General features: G+C 37.7%; 1 protein-coding gene across 3 annotated transcripts in view; it reads right to left on the bottom strand.

The window, feature by feature from the left end:
- rasa3 (RAS p21 protein activator 3) overlaps window positions 1-18,857 on the bottom strand; it is a 310,651-nt gene that overhangs the window by 12,348 nt on the left and 279,446 nt on the right. For 2 of the 3 annotated variants that reach the window (XM_028800053.2, XM_051926869.1), the window contains exons 16-22: window positions 18,241-18,318; window positions 15,239-15,316; window positions 14,634-14,707; window positions 10,045-10,163; window positions 3,915-3,997; window positions 3,218-3,426; window positions 2,325-2,428 (exon numbers count right to left, since the gene is read on the bottom strand). In XM_028800053.2, the coding sequence (XP_028655886.1) occupies window positions 2,325-2,428; window positions 3,218-3,426; window positions 3,915-3,997; window positions 10,045-10,163; window positions 14,634-14,707; window positions 15,239-15,316; window positions 18,241-18,318 (745 nt within the window). The remainder of the gene's footprint in view (window positions 1-2,324; window positions 2,429-3,217; window positions 3,427-3,914; window positions 3,998-10,044; window positions 10,164-14,633; window positions 14,708-15,238; window positions 15,317-18,240; window positions 18,319-18,857) is intronic. The other variant, XM_028800054.2, reaches the window with a different exon arrangement.

The following is an 18,857-nucleotide window of genomic DNA, read 5'->3' as shown; positions in this document are numbered from 1 at the left end:
TCAAAACTGGCCCAGTCAGGTTGTATGCCTTTTGACACACTAACATCCCATCTGGATTGTGCCAAATACTGTGAAGTGAAGTTCTCCTTTAGCCCGACGTGGATTAAGCAGATTAATCAGTTCAGTGGATGGATGGATGGATACAATACATATAATTGCTGGCATAATGCTAACTTTGAAGCACTTGGCACAGCAATAGTCTTTGCATGCAATAATTGGTCAGCATTTTAATAAGAATGAGAATATAACCAATGGATTTATGAGGGACCTCCTTAATTTCATATGTGTACAGTCCTTGAGCACAACATAGTTAAAGATCCCACATGTTGGGGGACAAAATTCTGTCCTTTTAAAGTGTGAAGAAAACATATAGTATTTATTTGATCTTTCATGAGGATAATATTGAGGACAAATAGTGTAAAAGAAATGTCTGGGACAATCCACACAACAAATGCACCCATACTTCTTATAGTTAAGATTATTTTTTCAGATTTAAAGGATAAATAAGAAAGTCTATATAAACAACCAAAGTTGCCCTAATATTCAATAGAGTAAGTAAAGTAAGCAAGGATGGGCTGGGTGTTCAGGTTTTGTTTTCAGCCTGGAAAAGGGCATCTAGCAAAGTTTTGCTGTCTCAAAATGCAAGCATATAACCCTAGATCTTTGAAATATGCATATTCCTGGTTACTTTGGAAACATACTAATGGCTGCTAAGTATGTGTAAAACAACTAATTTAAATTGTGTTTCAATCAGTCACTAGAATCATAAACATCTAGTGCAATCTCATTTCAATCTCAAGGTATCCCATGACACCCCGTTTTTAAAGAACCAGGATTGATAACATCAACATACTGTATACAGCAATAGAAAAACCTACTGCTTTTTAAATTAAGTCTTGGCAGCCACTAGATGGGGCTACACTTATATTTATTTGGCTGACACTTTTATCCAAAGCACCTTACAACACTCGAGATACAATTGGTTACATTTGTATTTGTTTTTCCAATTGGAGCACAACTGGCTGATGTAACTTGCTCAGAGTCACATAGTGTCAGTAGTAGGATTTGAACCCACAACCTCATGGTTTGAAGTCTAAAGCTTTAACAACTGTGCTACACTGCCTGCCTACAGTTTCAAAAACAGTTCAAAGAAGTTTTGTTAAAAAAAGAACAGATGTCTCTGAAGTGGACTATGTTGCTAACTTATGTATGGCAGATTATCAGTAAAAATTTGTTGCTTTTTTATCCTGTGCCAGCTAAAATGCCAGAAATACAGTATCTTCCTCTGTCTTTCTAAAATGTTCATATAATATGGTTATGGAAAACCAAACAAAACAAACTTAACAGCTTTAAATGAGAAAGCAATTACTTTTATTGAAGTGCAACTAAAGACCTTTCCTAATGTTTTTAATAACCATTTATTACTCAAAGAAACAACAGAAGTTGCTAAAACACGTTTCTTTTTCTTTACAAGTAGTATAAAGAACAAAAACAACACATAAGAACATGTTGCATTGAGTAGTGCTATTACAACTCTGTGAGATCAAGAATAGCCTCCCTTGCTAATGAAGTTTTGCAGATTAAGTTCTTCATCTGTTCCATAGAGGCCTAGAACTTGTGAGACGGTAGATTAGGAAGCACATCTGTTTAATTTTTATTTTCTTCACATATACTGTAGGCATACAGTACATACACACCTATATTTTGGCATTTTAAATGGATTTACATGTTTTAGGCATCCCTGAATGTGATTTGACCACTTTGAGCATAATGTCAGTAGGGGTGTGTGTCTGTGTCTCAGGATGCAAGTCCATGGATGCAGTGACTTAATAATGAATCACTCAGTACAAAATGTTACCTGGTTATTAACATTACAAAACACTAGAGGCCTGTTAATTTCAGTAAAACCACTCAGGATGTTAAAAAGTTACAAAGGTGAAGGCAAGTACAGTTACAAATGGACAAAAAAGTTTAATATGAAATGAGAAAACAGAAGTAAAGATGTTTTGTTAGTCAAAAGCAAAGACTTTAGAATCCTGAAACAGGCATAAAAAAAGTCAGAATGCTGTCATTATGCACAGCTTCAAGTGAGCACAAAGTTGTAGGTTCAGCTAAGAGCAAAGAGCATATAGAAAGTGTGTTCAAAGTTGTTTCTGGGAGGCATGGCAATGAGCTGATTTTCTCTCGAGCGGTAGAACTCCACTATTACATGCTGGACAGCTAACTAAATATCTATTGGGATTTTTTATTTTTGTCTTCTCCAGTTCCTTAAACTTTCAAAATCTACATGTGGAAGAGTTTCTTCAAAGTTGAGAAGAGCTTACCCATCATTTTTTCCAGTTTGCTAATGTAGGTATTGAATAAGGAATAGATGCGTTCAGTTTCTCTGTCTCCATCAATATCAAGCTGGATGTTTGCCGGTAAACCTCTGGAATGAAAAAAACGTTTGGTAAAACCGTCATACTTGATAAATGTCTAATGGAAATAACACACAATAATAATCAACTGCTCTAAACTGTGCAATAATGATCAACTGCTCTAAACTAAATTTTCAACTTGCAATTTTTCTGTCAAAGAACCCTTCTGTCATTAGGTGAGATCTCTACAAAGTGGGTTGCATAAAAACACTAAATCATAATTTAGCAACTCTGTATGTAGTCTGTGGCGGACAGCCAGGACCCATGCCCGGCTGAGACGCCTCTTTGGCACTAGAGCCAGGGGAGCAGCCATGGGATCCATGCTATGTCCCCCGAAACACTTGGTGGTAGCCCCCCTGGGTTGCTTCGGGGCCACAGGCATGGGACTTCGGAGCTCATACCTTTTGGGCTCCGTGGCCACCGCCAGGGGGAGCTGAATGACTTAACGAGCCCGTCTGGGCTGTGATGCAGCCACACCCGGAACTGCAGCCTAATTAGGCTAATTACCACCTGAAGCACTTCCGGGTGGGCTGTAAAAGAAGCCTGCCTCCACTAATCAAGGCACCAGAGTCGGGAGAAGGACGACGACAAAGAAGATGCCTTGGAGGAGTGGAGGAAGAAACAGTGTGGTGTTATGCTTTATTGTGGTGTGTTTTGAGGACTGTGTTAGGGCTGAGGGACACGGGGAAGACGTGGACCTCAGCTGAAGAAAATAAATCTTTGTGTTTTATTTTATGTGTGCCTCTGGTGTCAGTCTGTGTCGGGTCGGTTGCCTATATAGCGCCTTTCACAAGTCTTACCCTGTACATGGTGTACATCCTTGAGCAATCTCTGAAGAAGCTCGACAACAAAGCCAGTGTCCATTGAGGTATGCAGATGGATGGTATGTAGATAGGCGCTTTTTGTTGCACTGGCTGACCTTGGTGAGGATGTCAATCCAGTCACGGGCCTCCACACAGTTATTGGCCTGAATGTACAAGGCTCTTTCTGGTTGAATGACCTGGAACATCTGCAAGAACAGACAGGAATTTAGAATCCTTCCTCTTACAACTTTTGATACAACTTTATAAGTCAAAATGCACAAATTTGGTGCTCAACTCAAAGCTGAGTTGAGTTGAAACATTATTTTCTATTTCTATGGAGCTGGTCCATGGCATAATCAGTTGCAAGGTGTAATTAGGTTGCTACCCTCACTTACCTCAGACTAAGCCTATATAATATGCTTTGATTGAATTATTGTCCATAAGCAGAACTATAGCTGAATGACAATAGTAAAACAAATTTTAAAATTTAACATTTAAATTACTGTAAAATGTAACACAAAGAAAAAAGTAGTACAATATTTAAAGAACTTCTAATAGAGTATTGTTATGTATCTTGTTGCCTAGATGACAGTGAACACATTTTTTGATCAAGTTCATTTAAAACTTGCACTGCTCTGTATGAAGACAAGGCACTTGTGCTAGTAAGGTACTTGGAAAATATTAGGGTTCTTACATTTTTCATTCGGAAAGACTCCTCCTCTAATTTTTCAACAGCGAGGATATTTTCAATGGGGATGCTACACAGTGGACTGTCACCTGCAACACAATGAAAACATTTACCAGTTACATTTTCCTCACATCAATGATCTTAATTTTAAATATTACCAAATCATATTGTGGAGATAAACAATGAATATACATGATGTATATCAGTGAATCTTTATTTCTGTTATGTGTGCTATTGCTAACTTGACATGAAACTTTAAACAATATACTACTGACATTCAATTACTATGCTTTAAATTGTGTGCCTTTGCTTTATATTTTTCATTTATTTGTTCCTTCCACAAAAACATTGGGCCTACTGAAACGTGATCTTCTATTCAATGCTTTTCCCATTTTTCCTGGGAAGTAGTTTTCCAAACTGGTATGTGTAAAGCATCAAAATAATAAATTGGTCATACATACGTATCTGAGAATTCTTAAAATGACACTAGTCCGGCTCTACTTTCAATAGCAACAGTAAAAGCTGCAAGCTCAAGAAAGCTAGTTAGAAGAAGAAGGAATAGGATTGACATAGCATTGCTTTATGAGTGAGGAAGAATTTTTAGAAAACCTTTGACAATGAAGAGGTAGTAAATGAAATTAAAAATGTATTCTTTGTTATAGATTTTAAGAGATTTGTTTACATTAGTTGCAATGACACTACAAATTTGAATTCAAATCACATAATACCAATGGCATTTGATCCATACAGGTTACAAATGTGAACACCTATGCCCTAGTGTTGCAGAGCCAGATGTATAGACATGCCTGGAGACAACCATGAGTGAATTGTGCTTAAAAGTAGGTGAGAATTGAGTGTCATACTACTCAAAGCAGTTATTTTGAACTGAAAAGAGCAACAGTGCTTTTGTTAACCTGGTACAACAGAGAGTAAGCTTCTGATTACAATAAACTCTTTACAGCTGAAAAGTCTGCTAAAAAGACCTCTATTAAACATACTAATGTGTGTTGCATGTGTTAAAAATAAACATAACCTATTGCAAGGGAAAAAACTTTCTGGAAAGTCAGGTTATACATTTTCGTTCAAAGACTTCAATGGACTAATGGTAAAAGTAAGTGATATGATGTTGCAGGTGCTGTGTGTGCCTTCTGTTGTTAACACACAGAGTCAGAGTTGATGTAAGGTTAGAAAAAATCACAGCTACATTCATGAAAATATGAATTGCAAAGTAATAATTCTTTGCAGTTATATAGCTCTTTTCTCACTACTCAAAGCGCTCAGCAATTGCAGGTTAAGGGCCTTGCTCAAGGGCCCAACAGAGCAGAGTCCCTTTTTTGGCTTTTACGGGATCTGAACCGGCAACCTTCCGATTGCTAGTGCAGAGCCCTAGCCTCAGAGCCGCCAAAGTAAATGGTGTGCCACTCCCATCAAAAGAAGGCGAAAAGGACTGCTGTTAAGAGAGTTGATGATGAGCTAAATGAGATGCAGATTTCAGTACTCAAAACACATGAATCAGTAAATGCGCCTAATGACACTAACACCACCCCAGTGTATCCACTTTCTGACTGCAAGTCTAAGCAAATAACAAAAGTATGTTAATATTACTGACTAATGGAAATAAGCCATGCCTCAATATAGGTGCAGTGTTTTAATACGTACTATATTCATAGACCACAATATTTATCTAAATTGCGTTTGCTGTTATTATGCCATACGGTGATGCAATAGATATTGTAGCAAACAGAAGCACTTCTCTAGTACCTGCAGTGGTCTGGGTGTATATGTGTGTGTGTCTGCCTTTTCTGTCGCCATGCTTATTACAATACTAGTCATTTAGCCCGTTACAATAACGGGCGCTAAAACAGTAGTGCATAAACATTAGTAGGAACAGTCTATATTAAATGGCAAGGGACTTTGACCTCATTCTTTTTGTTGGTCGTATTTTTCTTTCTTTCAGCCTTTCTTTTGTTGATGTTTACTTGCTGAGATGTCCGTTCTTCGTGGGCTGTGCCGTGTATTGTGTGTCTTTAATTTTCTGTGACAGTAATACTGTCTTGTACGTCCGCTGGCTTGTACGTCCATAATATACCTTTAATTTTCTCTGGCGGTAATACAGGTGTGCGCATCGGTAATATGCCTTTAATCTCCTCTGACAGTAATACTGGCTTGTATGTGGCTGTAATATGCGTCACTGTATTGTGTACCTTTAATTTCCTATCGCAGTAATACTGGTTTGTATTTCCGTAAAACGCCTCTAACTTTCTCTGACAGTAATATCGCACTTTACCAGAGGCCCCATGCATGCGCACTTCACCAGAAGACGCACACACACGGACACCTGGACGCACAAAGGGATTTTATTAAAGAGGATACAAAGTAATCATTAAGCTTCAGTTACCTTGTGCTACTGGGATCCTGAATTGAGGATCAAAACACACATTCTAGACATAAAAACTATGGATGAGAGACAGTAATTTTAGCTTTCTGTTTTCTCTCAGTGTCATCTTTTGTTCACTTTCATTTACACTCACCATCTTTCTATAGTTATTTTATGTGTCTATCTAATTTATGAGTTGAAATGGGACACTGCCACCTCAAGCGTTTAAAGTGTATGGATTGGAGGAAATTGGGAGCAGGAAGAAACTCTGTGGGTGGCGCCTTTTCAGCAGCAGATTTCACCACTATTCATGACATACTTGTCTGAGTTGTCTCTAGATGTGTGTTATCATTCAAGAGTCATGTTTAGTTCCATAAGACTACTCGTGCTCCAGATCAAAATGCTTATTCTAACAAGTTAGGATGGATCCAAATCACTCTGATGTGATCGGCACTAACTACTGCTTTCGATATATGGACTAATTTTAACACTTGCTAGGTCATTATTAATTATTATTATATCTTTTGCTTCTACAAAAATATGTATTTTAAAATGGTTAAATCCAATTTGACAAATATTACAAATAGCTGAACATTCTGTTTATAGAAATAATTCTTACAAGTCGTGTGTCAGCATGATTATTTCTCATAATTTATTTAAAAATTAAATCACATTCTCTGTTGTAATAAAATATCAGGAGACAACCAATAACCAATAGCTCTGTTTCCCTTCCACCTCTTACATAATAAAGTTGTGCTTGTAATAAATATTTTTCTAGAAGTTATAAATAGTTTATTTTTTGGCATGTAGTTAAAAAGTGATTATAGTAATGGTACAGTATGTCAGTGAGCTTTAAAAAGTATCATTTTGAGGAAAAAAAAAAAACAGATCAAGTCCAGGTCATTGTACAGTATAACATAGAAACAAACAGTACCCTCTATAACAGACACCATCCTAAACCAGTTTATAAGTACAAATAAATAATTTTTACACGTATGTTTTACAGATGGAGGACAGCCAGGTCAAGTGACTTGATCAGGGCCACACAGTGGGTTGGAAGTATGCACTAATGTTGTTTAGTGTAAAGTTCCTAAGCCATTAAATCAAACTGCTTAATATAAGAATACAATACTAAAATAAAAGGTTGTCCTTCCCCTTTAAGAATTTCCCTATCTTCACACTTAGGAGTAATTTTCCACATTCCACTTGTGGTGGGCTTTTACATCACATTTAATGTGGCACTAAGCAATATTTATCTTAATTTTAAGTTTTTTTTCTGATAATGTTTATTTAAGACACTTTAAATGTTTTGGATTTAAGTGTCTGACAAAAAATTAATGTTTTGCAAAAAAGCTACCACTAGTCTGTCCTGTTCACCAGTTTTCCAAGATGTGATACAGTGGTCTGTCCATGCTTCCTGTTTATGTAATGTAACACTTTCCAAAGTTTGTTTAATTTAATACCAAAATGTAGTCTAGACTACCATTCCCGTCTTCTCACTTCATCATTCTGAGACTAGCAACCCACAAAAAATCAAAAGTGCAGCAGTAACAACAGGGAAAAATGAAAACTCTCCATGCAGTATGGCAGCATATTAAAGGTCATAGAAGTGCCTCTCTTAGCTTCTTTTTGCTCTTTTCGCAAACTGCAAAAGAATGTTTTCTATTAAGGTTTTCATTTTCATTTTACTAACAGACAAATACAGCAAACTTGGAAAAACACAGCACCTGATACAGAGGTGTGAGAGTTAGCATTGTAAATCAAAGCATCACTAAGCATTTCAGTCAAGCCAGACTCGCTTCTTTAATCCCTTGCTGTTAAAATTAGTCAAAAAGATGATTTATTCAAAATAGAAGAGAAGGATGAGGAAGAATAATGTGCACTAAATTATAGATTGCTATGCAATGTCGTTAAAAATACATTTTGGTGAGTTAATAATAAGCTACAGAGAGTTATATTAAAAATCTATTTTTACATATGTGGCCTGTAATGCTTGTTCAAGCTGTTTTAAATGGAGACTAATTGTGTCTGTATATACTAAAAATACATTGTAAAAACAGAAGACTTTAGAAAGTTAATTATTAAGCTTGAATTGACCTTTTTATTTCTAGCTGAATAATGCATAACGCAGGTATTTTTTCCATTTGGTCTAAAGTTTTCTATAGGCTTCTGTTACTGTATGCAACACATTTTCATGTCCATGGCTCAACATTCTCCTGCACCAAAGCAAAGAAATGATGTAGCCTCAAAATAATTAAAATAAACATATATTTCAAAACTATTCATTTTTATATACAGTAATCCCTCGCTATATCACGCTTCGCCTTTCACGGCTTCACTCCATCGCGTATTTTATATGTAAGCATATTTAAATATATATCGCGTATTTTTCACTGCTTCGCGGGTTTCTGCGGACAATGGGTTTTTTAATTTCTGGTACATGCTTCCTCAGTTGGTTTGCCCAGTTGATTTCACACAAGGGACGCTATTGGCAGATGGCTGAGAAGCTACCCAGCTTACTTTTCTCTTTCTTTTGCGCTGACTTTCTCTGATCCTGACGTAGGGGGATTGAGCAGGGGGGCTGTTCGCACACCTAGACGATACGGACGCTCGTCTAAAAATGCTGAAAGATTATCTTTACGTTGTGATCTTTTGTGCAGCTGCTTCCTGAAATGACATGCTGCACGGAGCTTCGCATACTTAAAAGCTCGAAGGGCACGTATTGATTTTTGATTGAAAAACAAACTCTGTCTCACTTTGTCTGCTCCTGACGGAGGGGGTGTGAGCTGCCACCTTCAACAGCTTTGTGCCGCGGTGCTTCACATACTTAAAAGAAAAACAGCCCTATTGATCTGTTTGCTTTTCTCTCTATCTCTGTGACAGTCACTGCTCCTGACAAGCACTCCTTTGAAGAGGAAGATATGTTTGCATTCTTTTAATTGTGAGACAGAACTGTCATCTCTGTCTTGTCATGGAGCACAGTTTAAACTTTTGAAAAAGAGACAAATGTTTGTTTGCAGTGTTTGAATAAAGTTCATGTTTCTCTACAACCTCCTGTGTTTCTGCGCAAATCTGTGACCCAAGCATGACAATATAAAAATAACCATATAAACATATGGTTTCTACTTCGCGGATTTTCTTATTTCGCGGGTGGCTCTGGAACGCAACCCCCGGCGATGGAGGAGGGATTACTGTAGTGTTTTTAATACATCAAACAATCTCAAGGTGCTTTACAAGAAGAAAAAGATAATACACTATACAATTACAACACAGCCATCTTGAATGTGTTGTTCAGGGTCATATGGTGATTCAAAGAGGAGGACTGCCCCAGCAGCTTTCCAGTTTGAAGTCCAGTGCCTTATACAGTAGACTGTATGTCCACAAAAAGAATATTCATCCATCCATTTCCTAATTCACATGTCTCCTTCGTGGCTGTGTGAAGCTGGTCCATTCTGGAAACAGCACACACAAGGAAGGAACAAACCCTGGATGTGAATGTCATCCATTGCAGGGCAGCCTCACTTACTTGTACAAATTAGGGCCAGTTGTCAGTTAACTTATGAAGAATATATCTGACATGCCCTGGAGTGAAGTTACAGTATAGCAGTAAGCAACTCGTATACTTAAGAAAGACATCTGCAGATGACACTTTAAATAACAAACAGCAGGAATACAGTGATATCTGGGATGACTATCTTGGCAAAAGCAATATAGTAAGTATTGGCCCATGCATGTTAGAGGGTTACAAATAAAACAAACCTTTCGTGTTACCTTTACTTCTATGGTAGGTGAACTCATGATTTGTAAGACGGAACCATCTCCTCTTAAAGTTTTTCATACCAAATCTTTTTCTTCCTTGAGCTCTCTTTATCATGAATCTGTGAGGGAAAACACAAAAATAAAACAGTAACCTAACAAGATAAATCAGAAATATGAGCAGGAGCGTAACAGTGGCGTAGCTAGGGGCGGGCAGAGGGGGCGGTCTGCCCCGGGCGGCACATTTTTGGAGGTGGCTTTATTGGTCAGAAGGCTCAGTACAATTTGTGTGTAAGAAGCAGGATTCGGAAAAATATCACTCATGAATGAAAAAGTAAAATTCTCTGATTTTTATCCACAAATGCTTCAGAAATAATTTTCAGACTGTCCTTCTGTGACGGCATCAGACACATCAGTTGAAATTTATGAGGCAATAACAAAAATAAACATAAACATTACACCTATAATTATTTCTAGTAAGATAAACAACTAATTTATAATTTCGTTTCATTATCAGTTCGAATGCATTCTTGCTCTGCGCAGAAAACATCCCCACCTATCACTTGTACACTATACTGGTTCTGGTTTTCACAGCATAATTATATTAAACTAATAATTAGAACATGGCTTATCAGTGCGTTTATACTATATTCTTGTCTAGTTGATGCTTAAAAATAATTATATGTGAAAAATGATTGCTAATTCTCTATATATGAATAAATCTATGCAAAATGTACCTTAATTTTTCTCTATACGTCATTTTAATTTTCTATTTAAATAGGTTAACATATACAGATATGTTGGAGGGTGGCAAATTGAAGCACTGCCCCACTCTGAGCGGCACAAACTTGAGCTAGGCCACTGCAGCGTAACAAAGAATCCCCTTAAATTAGTGCCAATGCTGAGGCATTTTCTCCTGACGTCATTTTCTTGATCTACAGTATCCTATTCCTATAGTTTACTCATAACAGCAGTACTCATAAGTTATATAGAAAAGTGGATTTCAGTTAATTAAATTTGTAGTATACATGTTCAATACTCCAAGTACGGCTCTGCTATTTTTAGTCTCTCATCCATTGTTTTTTATGTGTAGAATATGTGTTTTGATTTGAATTCATAATGGAAAAATGTATTTGTATGGAAAATGGTAGTAATAGATCAAATGAGGTTCTTGACCACTATGCTTCACTAAATTATATTGTTTGGGATAAAAGTAAAACCAGCTACATTATTGATGTTCAAGAGCCTTTTATTCTTATTAGTATTTCTGTAATTTTGAAAAAGATACATTTATTTACTCACTCATTCACTCATCATCAAAAACATTACTTTCCATTTATCTGAAATATGGTAGGATGGTACATCTAGGGCACTAAGTATCTGCTAAGAAAGGACATTTTGATATATCAATATTAAGGGGTAATCTCCCACAATAGATAAACTAATTACCCTAAAATCTCAAAAATACCTTGAATATTTGATTTAAATTTGGTAACGTTATAGAAAAGAGAAAAACAGCTGAGACGTTATTTTTCGTTTATCAATAAATTTTTTATTTGTCAATATTTATTAACATTATGCTAAATTACATGTTCTATGATGTGCTGAGAATGTCCATCCATCCATCCATTTTCCAACCCGCTGAATCCGAACACAGGGTCACGGGGGTCCGCTGGAGCCAATCCCAGCCAACACAGGGCACAAGGCAGGAACCAATCCTGGGCAGGGTGCCAACCCACCGCAGGACACACACAAACACACCCACACACCAAGCACACACTAGGGCCAATTTAGAATCGCCAATCCACCTAACCTGCATGTCTTTGGACTGTGGGAGGAAACCGGAGCGCCCGGAGGAAACCCACGCAGACACGGGGAGAACATGCAAACTCCACGCAGGGAGGGCCCGGGAAGCGAACCCAGGTCCCCAGATCTCCCAACTGCGAGGCAGCAGCGCTACCCACTGCGCCACCGTGCCGCCCTTCTTTCCAACCCGCTGAATCCGAACACAGGGTCACGGGGGTCTGCTGGAGCCAATCCCAGCCAACACAGGGCACAAGGCAGGGAACCAATCCCGGGCAGGGTGCCAACCCACCGCAGGACACACACAAACACACCCACACACCAAGCACACACTAGGGTCAATTTAGAATCGCCAGTCCACCTAACCTGCATGTCTTTGGACTGTGGGAGGAAACCGGAGCACCCGGAGGAAACCCACGCAGACACGGGGAGAACATGCAAACTCCACGCAGGGTAGACCCGGGAAGCGAACCCGGGTCTCCTAACTGCGAGGCAGCAGCGCTACCACTGCGCCACCGTGCCGCCCCTGCTGAGAATGTGCTTTATGCAAACGAAGGATGCAGCAAAAGCCGTAGTCAATAGGGTGGATGAACAATTGAAGAAGATGCAATTTCCTGGACAGGAAATAGAGATTTGAACATGTTTGGTATCTACATTCAATATGAAAAGGAAGGAGAAAGTTTGGCGAAGCTCAAGGAAGATGTGAAGGACAAAAGTTAGCAGGCATTCTATAAGTGGCAGTGGCACACACCATGGCTGTGAATATTGCTTTGCTAGAAACAAAAAGAGAGTGAGATCAAAGCAGAGGTGGAAGTGGTGTCCTCCAAAACCAAGACCAGCCAGGAGCGAAGCAGTGGCATTGGGAGGTGTGCAGGGACTTCAGAGGATTAAGCCCCTGATCTATAAGCTCAGCCCCCGATCTTTGTCTCGATTATAAACATGACAATAGCAATATGCCACTGATCATTTTCTCCATCATATACAATATAGCCACTGATCAATGTTAAACCATTATATGAACATGCATGTAAGCCAAAAGTGAACCTTCCCTTTCTACTTTCTATTTTATATAACGTAAGACCATACTTGACAATCACAGAGGGGGCTAAGACCCTGATACGTGCAAATCCAATGGTGCCAGTTTAAACTTAATGGTTGTCACCACAAGCTACTACTTTGTAATATACATTTGAAATCAATGAAAGAGGAAGTCGAATTCCAAAATCATTTATATTTATATGTGCATCTATTTACTTTGAATGGAGATACTTTTGCATTGGTCCTTCAAAGTGGCCTGGTACTTCTCAATTGTTGCTTTTGATTACCAGCACTGTTTGACGCATACCACCAGTGTTTTCTAGCATACTGACTCTTATCGTGGTTATTTATTCCACTCCATCTACTGCCACCTTCCAGAGATGGAGCTGGTAACTCCAAAGGGGACTTTTGGGCACAATCCTTCGATCCTGTGGCTTAAATCATGCAATACCCCAGCATCAGTATTAGATCATGGAGCTTGACTTTATAACTGGTCTTATTTTTGCTTCAGCCAGTCTCCTGACTGTCTCTTCTAAAAATAGGTGATGTTTCATAGCTTTTACAAAATATCTTAGGATGGCTTGACTTTCCACCCTTCTACTCTTTTCCTGGATATTTGCAAGTATACTGTCCCAATCAACCTTCATTCTGCTTTGCTCCTCTTTTCATCTATTCTTGATACTAACTATAGCATTTTCTAATCACTCAAACTTTATGTATAATGATTTATTTCTGTAAGCTGTTTTGCTTAAAACATGCTACAAATGTAATAATAATAATAATAATAATAATCTATTTGATATTTATCTACTCATCCATTAATAAATCCACTTATTCCATTTCAGGAGCCTATCATATTATATCTATAAATTGTATAGGTTAGGTGTGATGCACTTTTTTTAATAAAATACATATATATAAAAGTGACAAAATGTTTCCAAAAAAGGGACACAATGTTTCTTAACAGGGAGACACCTTGTGCCAAACAGTATAGCTTTGTAATGCTTACAGGACATGACATGTAATCTTTTTACAATGACAACTGACAGATTGGAGCACAAAAGAACCAACAAGGTTGTACATCATAATATGCTTTGGTTATGTACTTTAAAATCCATTTTTTTTGGAGAAATTGTCCTAAAGCACTACATTTTTGTTGTGCCTTTAGTTGATAATGGTGTAAATAAAGGTTTTTAGTCATATAAATACTTTGTTTTAAAATCTGAAGTGTTGTACAGTACTCATTTCTCTTCAGCCATTTACAGCATTTATTTTTAGGTATGGGATTTGGGTGTAATAGTGCCAGAAAATCATTAGTGTATAAGGGGTTAACTGTTTTACTGCTTCTTGCTTTATGCCTAACACTAAATGCTTATATATTTTTTAATTTATTGATTGCTATCAAAGATACGTCATCTGGGGATGATTAACAGCCTTTAGTAAAGAATGCATAATTTCTTGATTCTAAAAAAAACAGGCAAACTAAAGGATATAGTTCATTGTGAACACTGAAGCTGGAGTGAATTATTAGCTAAATGCCACTGAAGCCTAAGCTGCACAGAAATTCAAAAATAACAGCTGTTTTTTCACCAGCTAAATGCAGTCTATTTGTGATGAACATTGTCTGCATCTGTGAAATCTGAACATATGGCTGACACTAGTCCATTTGTGTTTGTGGGTCACTTGTAGTCCTGCAAGCTGCAGCCTGCTGGCATGACAGCAAACAGAAAATGGAGGAATGAATGACTCACCCTTCCTTGAGCATTATGGGAGTTTCAATGCTTTTGTGATCCCTTCTTCCAGATGATGAAATTAAGTCCAAGAACTGTTTGATGCAAAATATTCAGGGGAAAAATGTAAGCATGAGTGCAAAACAGACTAGTAACATTTAATATCATCAGCTGATAGAAAAGCAAATTAATTCTCAACAACTGCTTTAATGTATCAATCAATAATTAATTTACAATCAACATATACAAACAAAACTGAATATTTCAAAACATTTAGTATTTAGTGTTTGCTGATTCTTATCCAAAATGACTTGTAATTACAATATATAATAATGATGTAAGTAATAATATAATATTGCTAAAACTGAAAGGTTAATTAACTTGCATGTGATCACACTAGGAGTGAGGCAGTTAAGCTCTGCTGTCACTGGGCCACACTACCTGAATATCCATTGCTATATTTTAATTAAATACCTTGCATGCAGGAGTGACTGAGGTCAAAGCTGCACAGGATAATTTAAGAATCTTTCAAAACAGTGGTCTTTATTCATATTCCAGTTTCCTTTTGACACAAGAGTCCTAAAAGGCTAAAATGTTAAAACAACAGCATTGGTACCCGCACTCACATTTTTCACAGAATCTGCATATTTCTGCTCATTGAAGTTGTCATAGAAAGAAGCCATGAAAGACTCCTTAAAACTAGCCTGAAAAAGAAAACAGAAAAATCAAATTGTGCTCACGTAACACATTACATATTTATTCAGGGGTGCTACTTCAATATTGAGATTCCCAAAGAAGTAAATGTTTGGGACCATTTAGGTGTTCTAATGAAGAGGTGTTACATAAATTGAATAAGAGGAAAACTATAATATGTTGGACACATAGAAAGACATGAAAACTACATTGTACAAGATAATACAATATCTCATTGAAGGAAAGATTGAAGGAAAATGTGCAAGAAGAAGGAGAAGAATATCCCGGATGAGTAATATAAGAAATTGGACATGACTTTTCATAGAACAACTGATACACAAAGTGATAAACAGATATACCATGCTATTGGATCGAGAGGTATTTTTAAATTATTAAAGGACAACTTACTACAAATGCATCATTTTATTTGACCAACAGTACATGAATCAAAATTCCATCTATGATCAATCAGTTGGAACTAATATATTTTGGATATGTCATGACTGTAGATGATCAGCTTTTTTGATCAAAAAGACAAAGCAAGAATCCCTCATTTTATTTACCATTTTAATTTTCTTCCTTTTGTTTGTACTTTTACATTTTGTATTGTCAACTGACTCAGCTGAATACTGTTGTCATGTTTTTTGCTTTTAAAAACCTAAATATCTGATCAGTATTTCTAAAGAAAAGAGTTATGATTTGAAATTATTTTTATTTTTATCTGTTCTTCTCCTGTCTTTTTTGGTCAACATTCCTCCCTTTTGATGATCTTGATATGTGTATACTTTGTCTGTATCACTTAGAAATATATTTGAAATGTATTTAAAAATGTTAATATTATTTAACATCTTTCCCAGTGCTATTATTATTTATTATGGTTATTATTTATTTCGGGTGTTGCCATTTTGTGGATCATTTTATTTTCAGAAGCTATGATGCTCTTCTTCTGAGACTGGGAGTGTGTTACTTTATCTTGAAATTTCTGTACTAGTCTTTGGTCACAATTTTTGAAAGATATTCCTGTAATAAACTTTTGCTGGGTAAAAAAAAAAATAAGGGCACACTTAATCATCACAGTCTAACACCAAGTCAATTAAGCTTTAGGGATATCAATCTGTCCAGTTAGGAAGCAAACGCGATTGTGAATCAACTTCACCTGCTTTGGTGCAAATGAAAATGACAACAGGTGCACTGGAGAGGCAACAGCAAGGCACTCCCCAAAAAGGGAATGGTGTGGCACTTGGTGGACACAGACAAATGCTCCCTCCTTATGATTCCTGACTAATTCTTCTTTAGCTTTGCATTTTGCTAGTGTCCTTGTCACTATTGACAGCATGAGGCGTTACCTGTAGCCGATTCAGGTCGCACAGGTAGTCCAGTTCCTCCAGGGTGGACGTCCATACATATAGGCACAAGAAGGTTTGCTGTGTCTACCAGCACAGTTTCAAGAGCATAGAGGAAATACCAGGACATAGACCATTACACAAGAAGGGCTGGACAGGGTGGTAGAAGGGTATCAACCCAGCATCAGGACTGGTATCTGCTCTGTTGTGCAAGGAAGAACAGGAGGAGCAATGCTAGACCCCTACAAAATGACCTCCAGGTGTGCATGTTTCTGAAGAAACTGTCAGAAACAGAAACCATGAGGGCCCAATGTCCTCTAGTGGGACCCGTGCTTAAAGCCTATCACCATGCAGCTCAATTGGCATTCGTCATAGAATAAACGACTGGCAAATCCAACATTGGCACCCTGTTCCATTCACAGATGACAGTGAGTTTAAGCTGAGCACATTTGACAGACATGAAAGAGTCTGGAGATGCTGTGGTGAGCATTATGCAGCCTACAACATCATGCAGCATGACTGGTTTGGCGGTGGGTCAGTGATGGTCAGGGGAGGTATACCTTGGAGGGTCCCACAGAACTCCATGTGCTAGGCTACTGTACCCTAGCTGCTGTTAGGTACTGTGATTAAATCCTCAGACCATTGTCAGACCACTTTACGCTGGTTCAGTAGTCCCTAGGTTCCTCCTGGTGCAGGACAATGCCCACCCTCATGTGGCCAGAGTGCGTGGACAGTTCCTGCATGGCAAAGGCATTGATGCCATTAACTGGCCCGAACGTTCCCCAGACCTGAATCCAATTGAGAACCTCTAGGATGTCATCCGTTGCCACCAAGTAGTGTCACAGACTGTCCTGGCGCTCACTGATGCCTGGATCCAGGTTTGGGAGGAGATTACCCAGGACACCATCCACACTCACATCAGGAGCATGCCAAACATTGTCTGGAGTACATACATGCATGTGGGGGTCATACACACTACTAAGTCACACAGTGACAGTTAGTAAATTACTAGTCCAGCCATTACAGTTGCCATGATGAAATTTATACAAGTTGGATCAGCCTGTGATTTCAGTTTTTGACTTTGGTTTTCAGTGTGATATTGAATCTAGCCCTCAATGGGTTGCCGATTTTGGTTTCCATTGACTGATGTTACATCATTTAGTTCTTAACAAATTACACAGTATTATTCAGTAAAGATTTTCCACTTGAATATTTCATTCATTGAGATCCACTGTGTGATTTTTGAGATCCAATGTGTGATTTAAGCGTGCCCTTAATTTATTTGAGCAGTTTATATTATAGAAAGTAGGTTTGAGAATGAGATTAAATAACTATTGAGGAAATATGTAACTCCATGCAATCCACTGTACTGAATTTTCACAGGAAAGCAGCTTACCATCTTATTAATGTTGAATTGCTCTATCTGAGAGATTGTAGAATAAAACTCAGTTAAGATAAAATGTTGATGAAAGTTGTTAGAGAGAAGGACAAAAGACTTGTTAACACTGCCTTTCATCTACTTCATGATAAATAAAAAAGATTAACTGACTAGGTGAACTCTTGAATATTTTTATCCTCATCACTTTACTTACAGATTTTGACTTTGACAAACTTCCAAGTGTCTGGATTGTCTTGGAGATGAGTGTTAAGGTGCGAGAGGTTTGTGGATCCTGCAAAATAAATCAATCAATAAATAAAATGAAACAAAACCTGATTATAATACAACTGAGTTACGCCTTTAAAACAGATTCAATCTTTAAATACAATATAATACAATTTATTTTTGTATAACCCAAAATTACACAAGAAGTGTCGCAATGGGCTTTAACAGGCCCTGCCTCTTGACAGCACCCCAGCCTTGACTCTCTAAGAAGACAAGGAAAAACTCCCAAAAAACCCTAGTAGGGAAAAAAATGGAAGAAACTTTGGAAAAGACAGTTCAAAGAGAGACCCCTTTCCAGGTAGGTTGGGCATGCAGTGGGTGTCAAAAAGAAGGGGGTTAATACAACAGAAACAAAAAAGGGACTGAAAAAATAAGCTAGTACCAATTCCTGCAGGTCTTGGACTGATAACTTTCCACACTGAATTACTGCTGCATGCTGTGTATTCCAGGATGAGATAGTGATGTGTTCTGCTACCTGACCTGATCACTGCCTGTGTGGAACAAGGTTATTTTTAGTTCTAATTTTAAAACTTCCTATAACTTTTT

The sequence above is a fragment of the Erpetoichthys calabaricus genome, chromosome 4 (assembly GCF_900747795.2).
Source record: "Erpetoichthys calabaricus chromosome 4, fErpCal1.3, whole genome shotgun sequence".
In the NCBI taxonomy this organism is placed as follows: domain Eukaryota; kingdom Metazoa; phylum Chordata; class Cladistia; order Polypteriformes; family Polypteridae; genus Erpetoichthys; species Erpetoichthys calabaricus.
The sequence above is the reverse complement of the archived record's forward strand: the minus strand, read 5'-3'. Positions and strand labels throughout refer to the sequence as shown.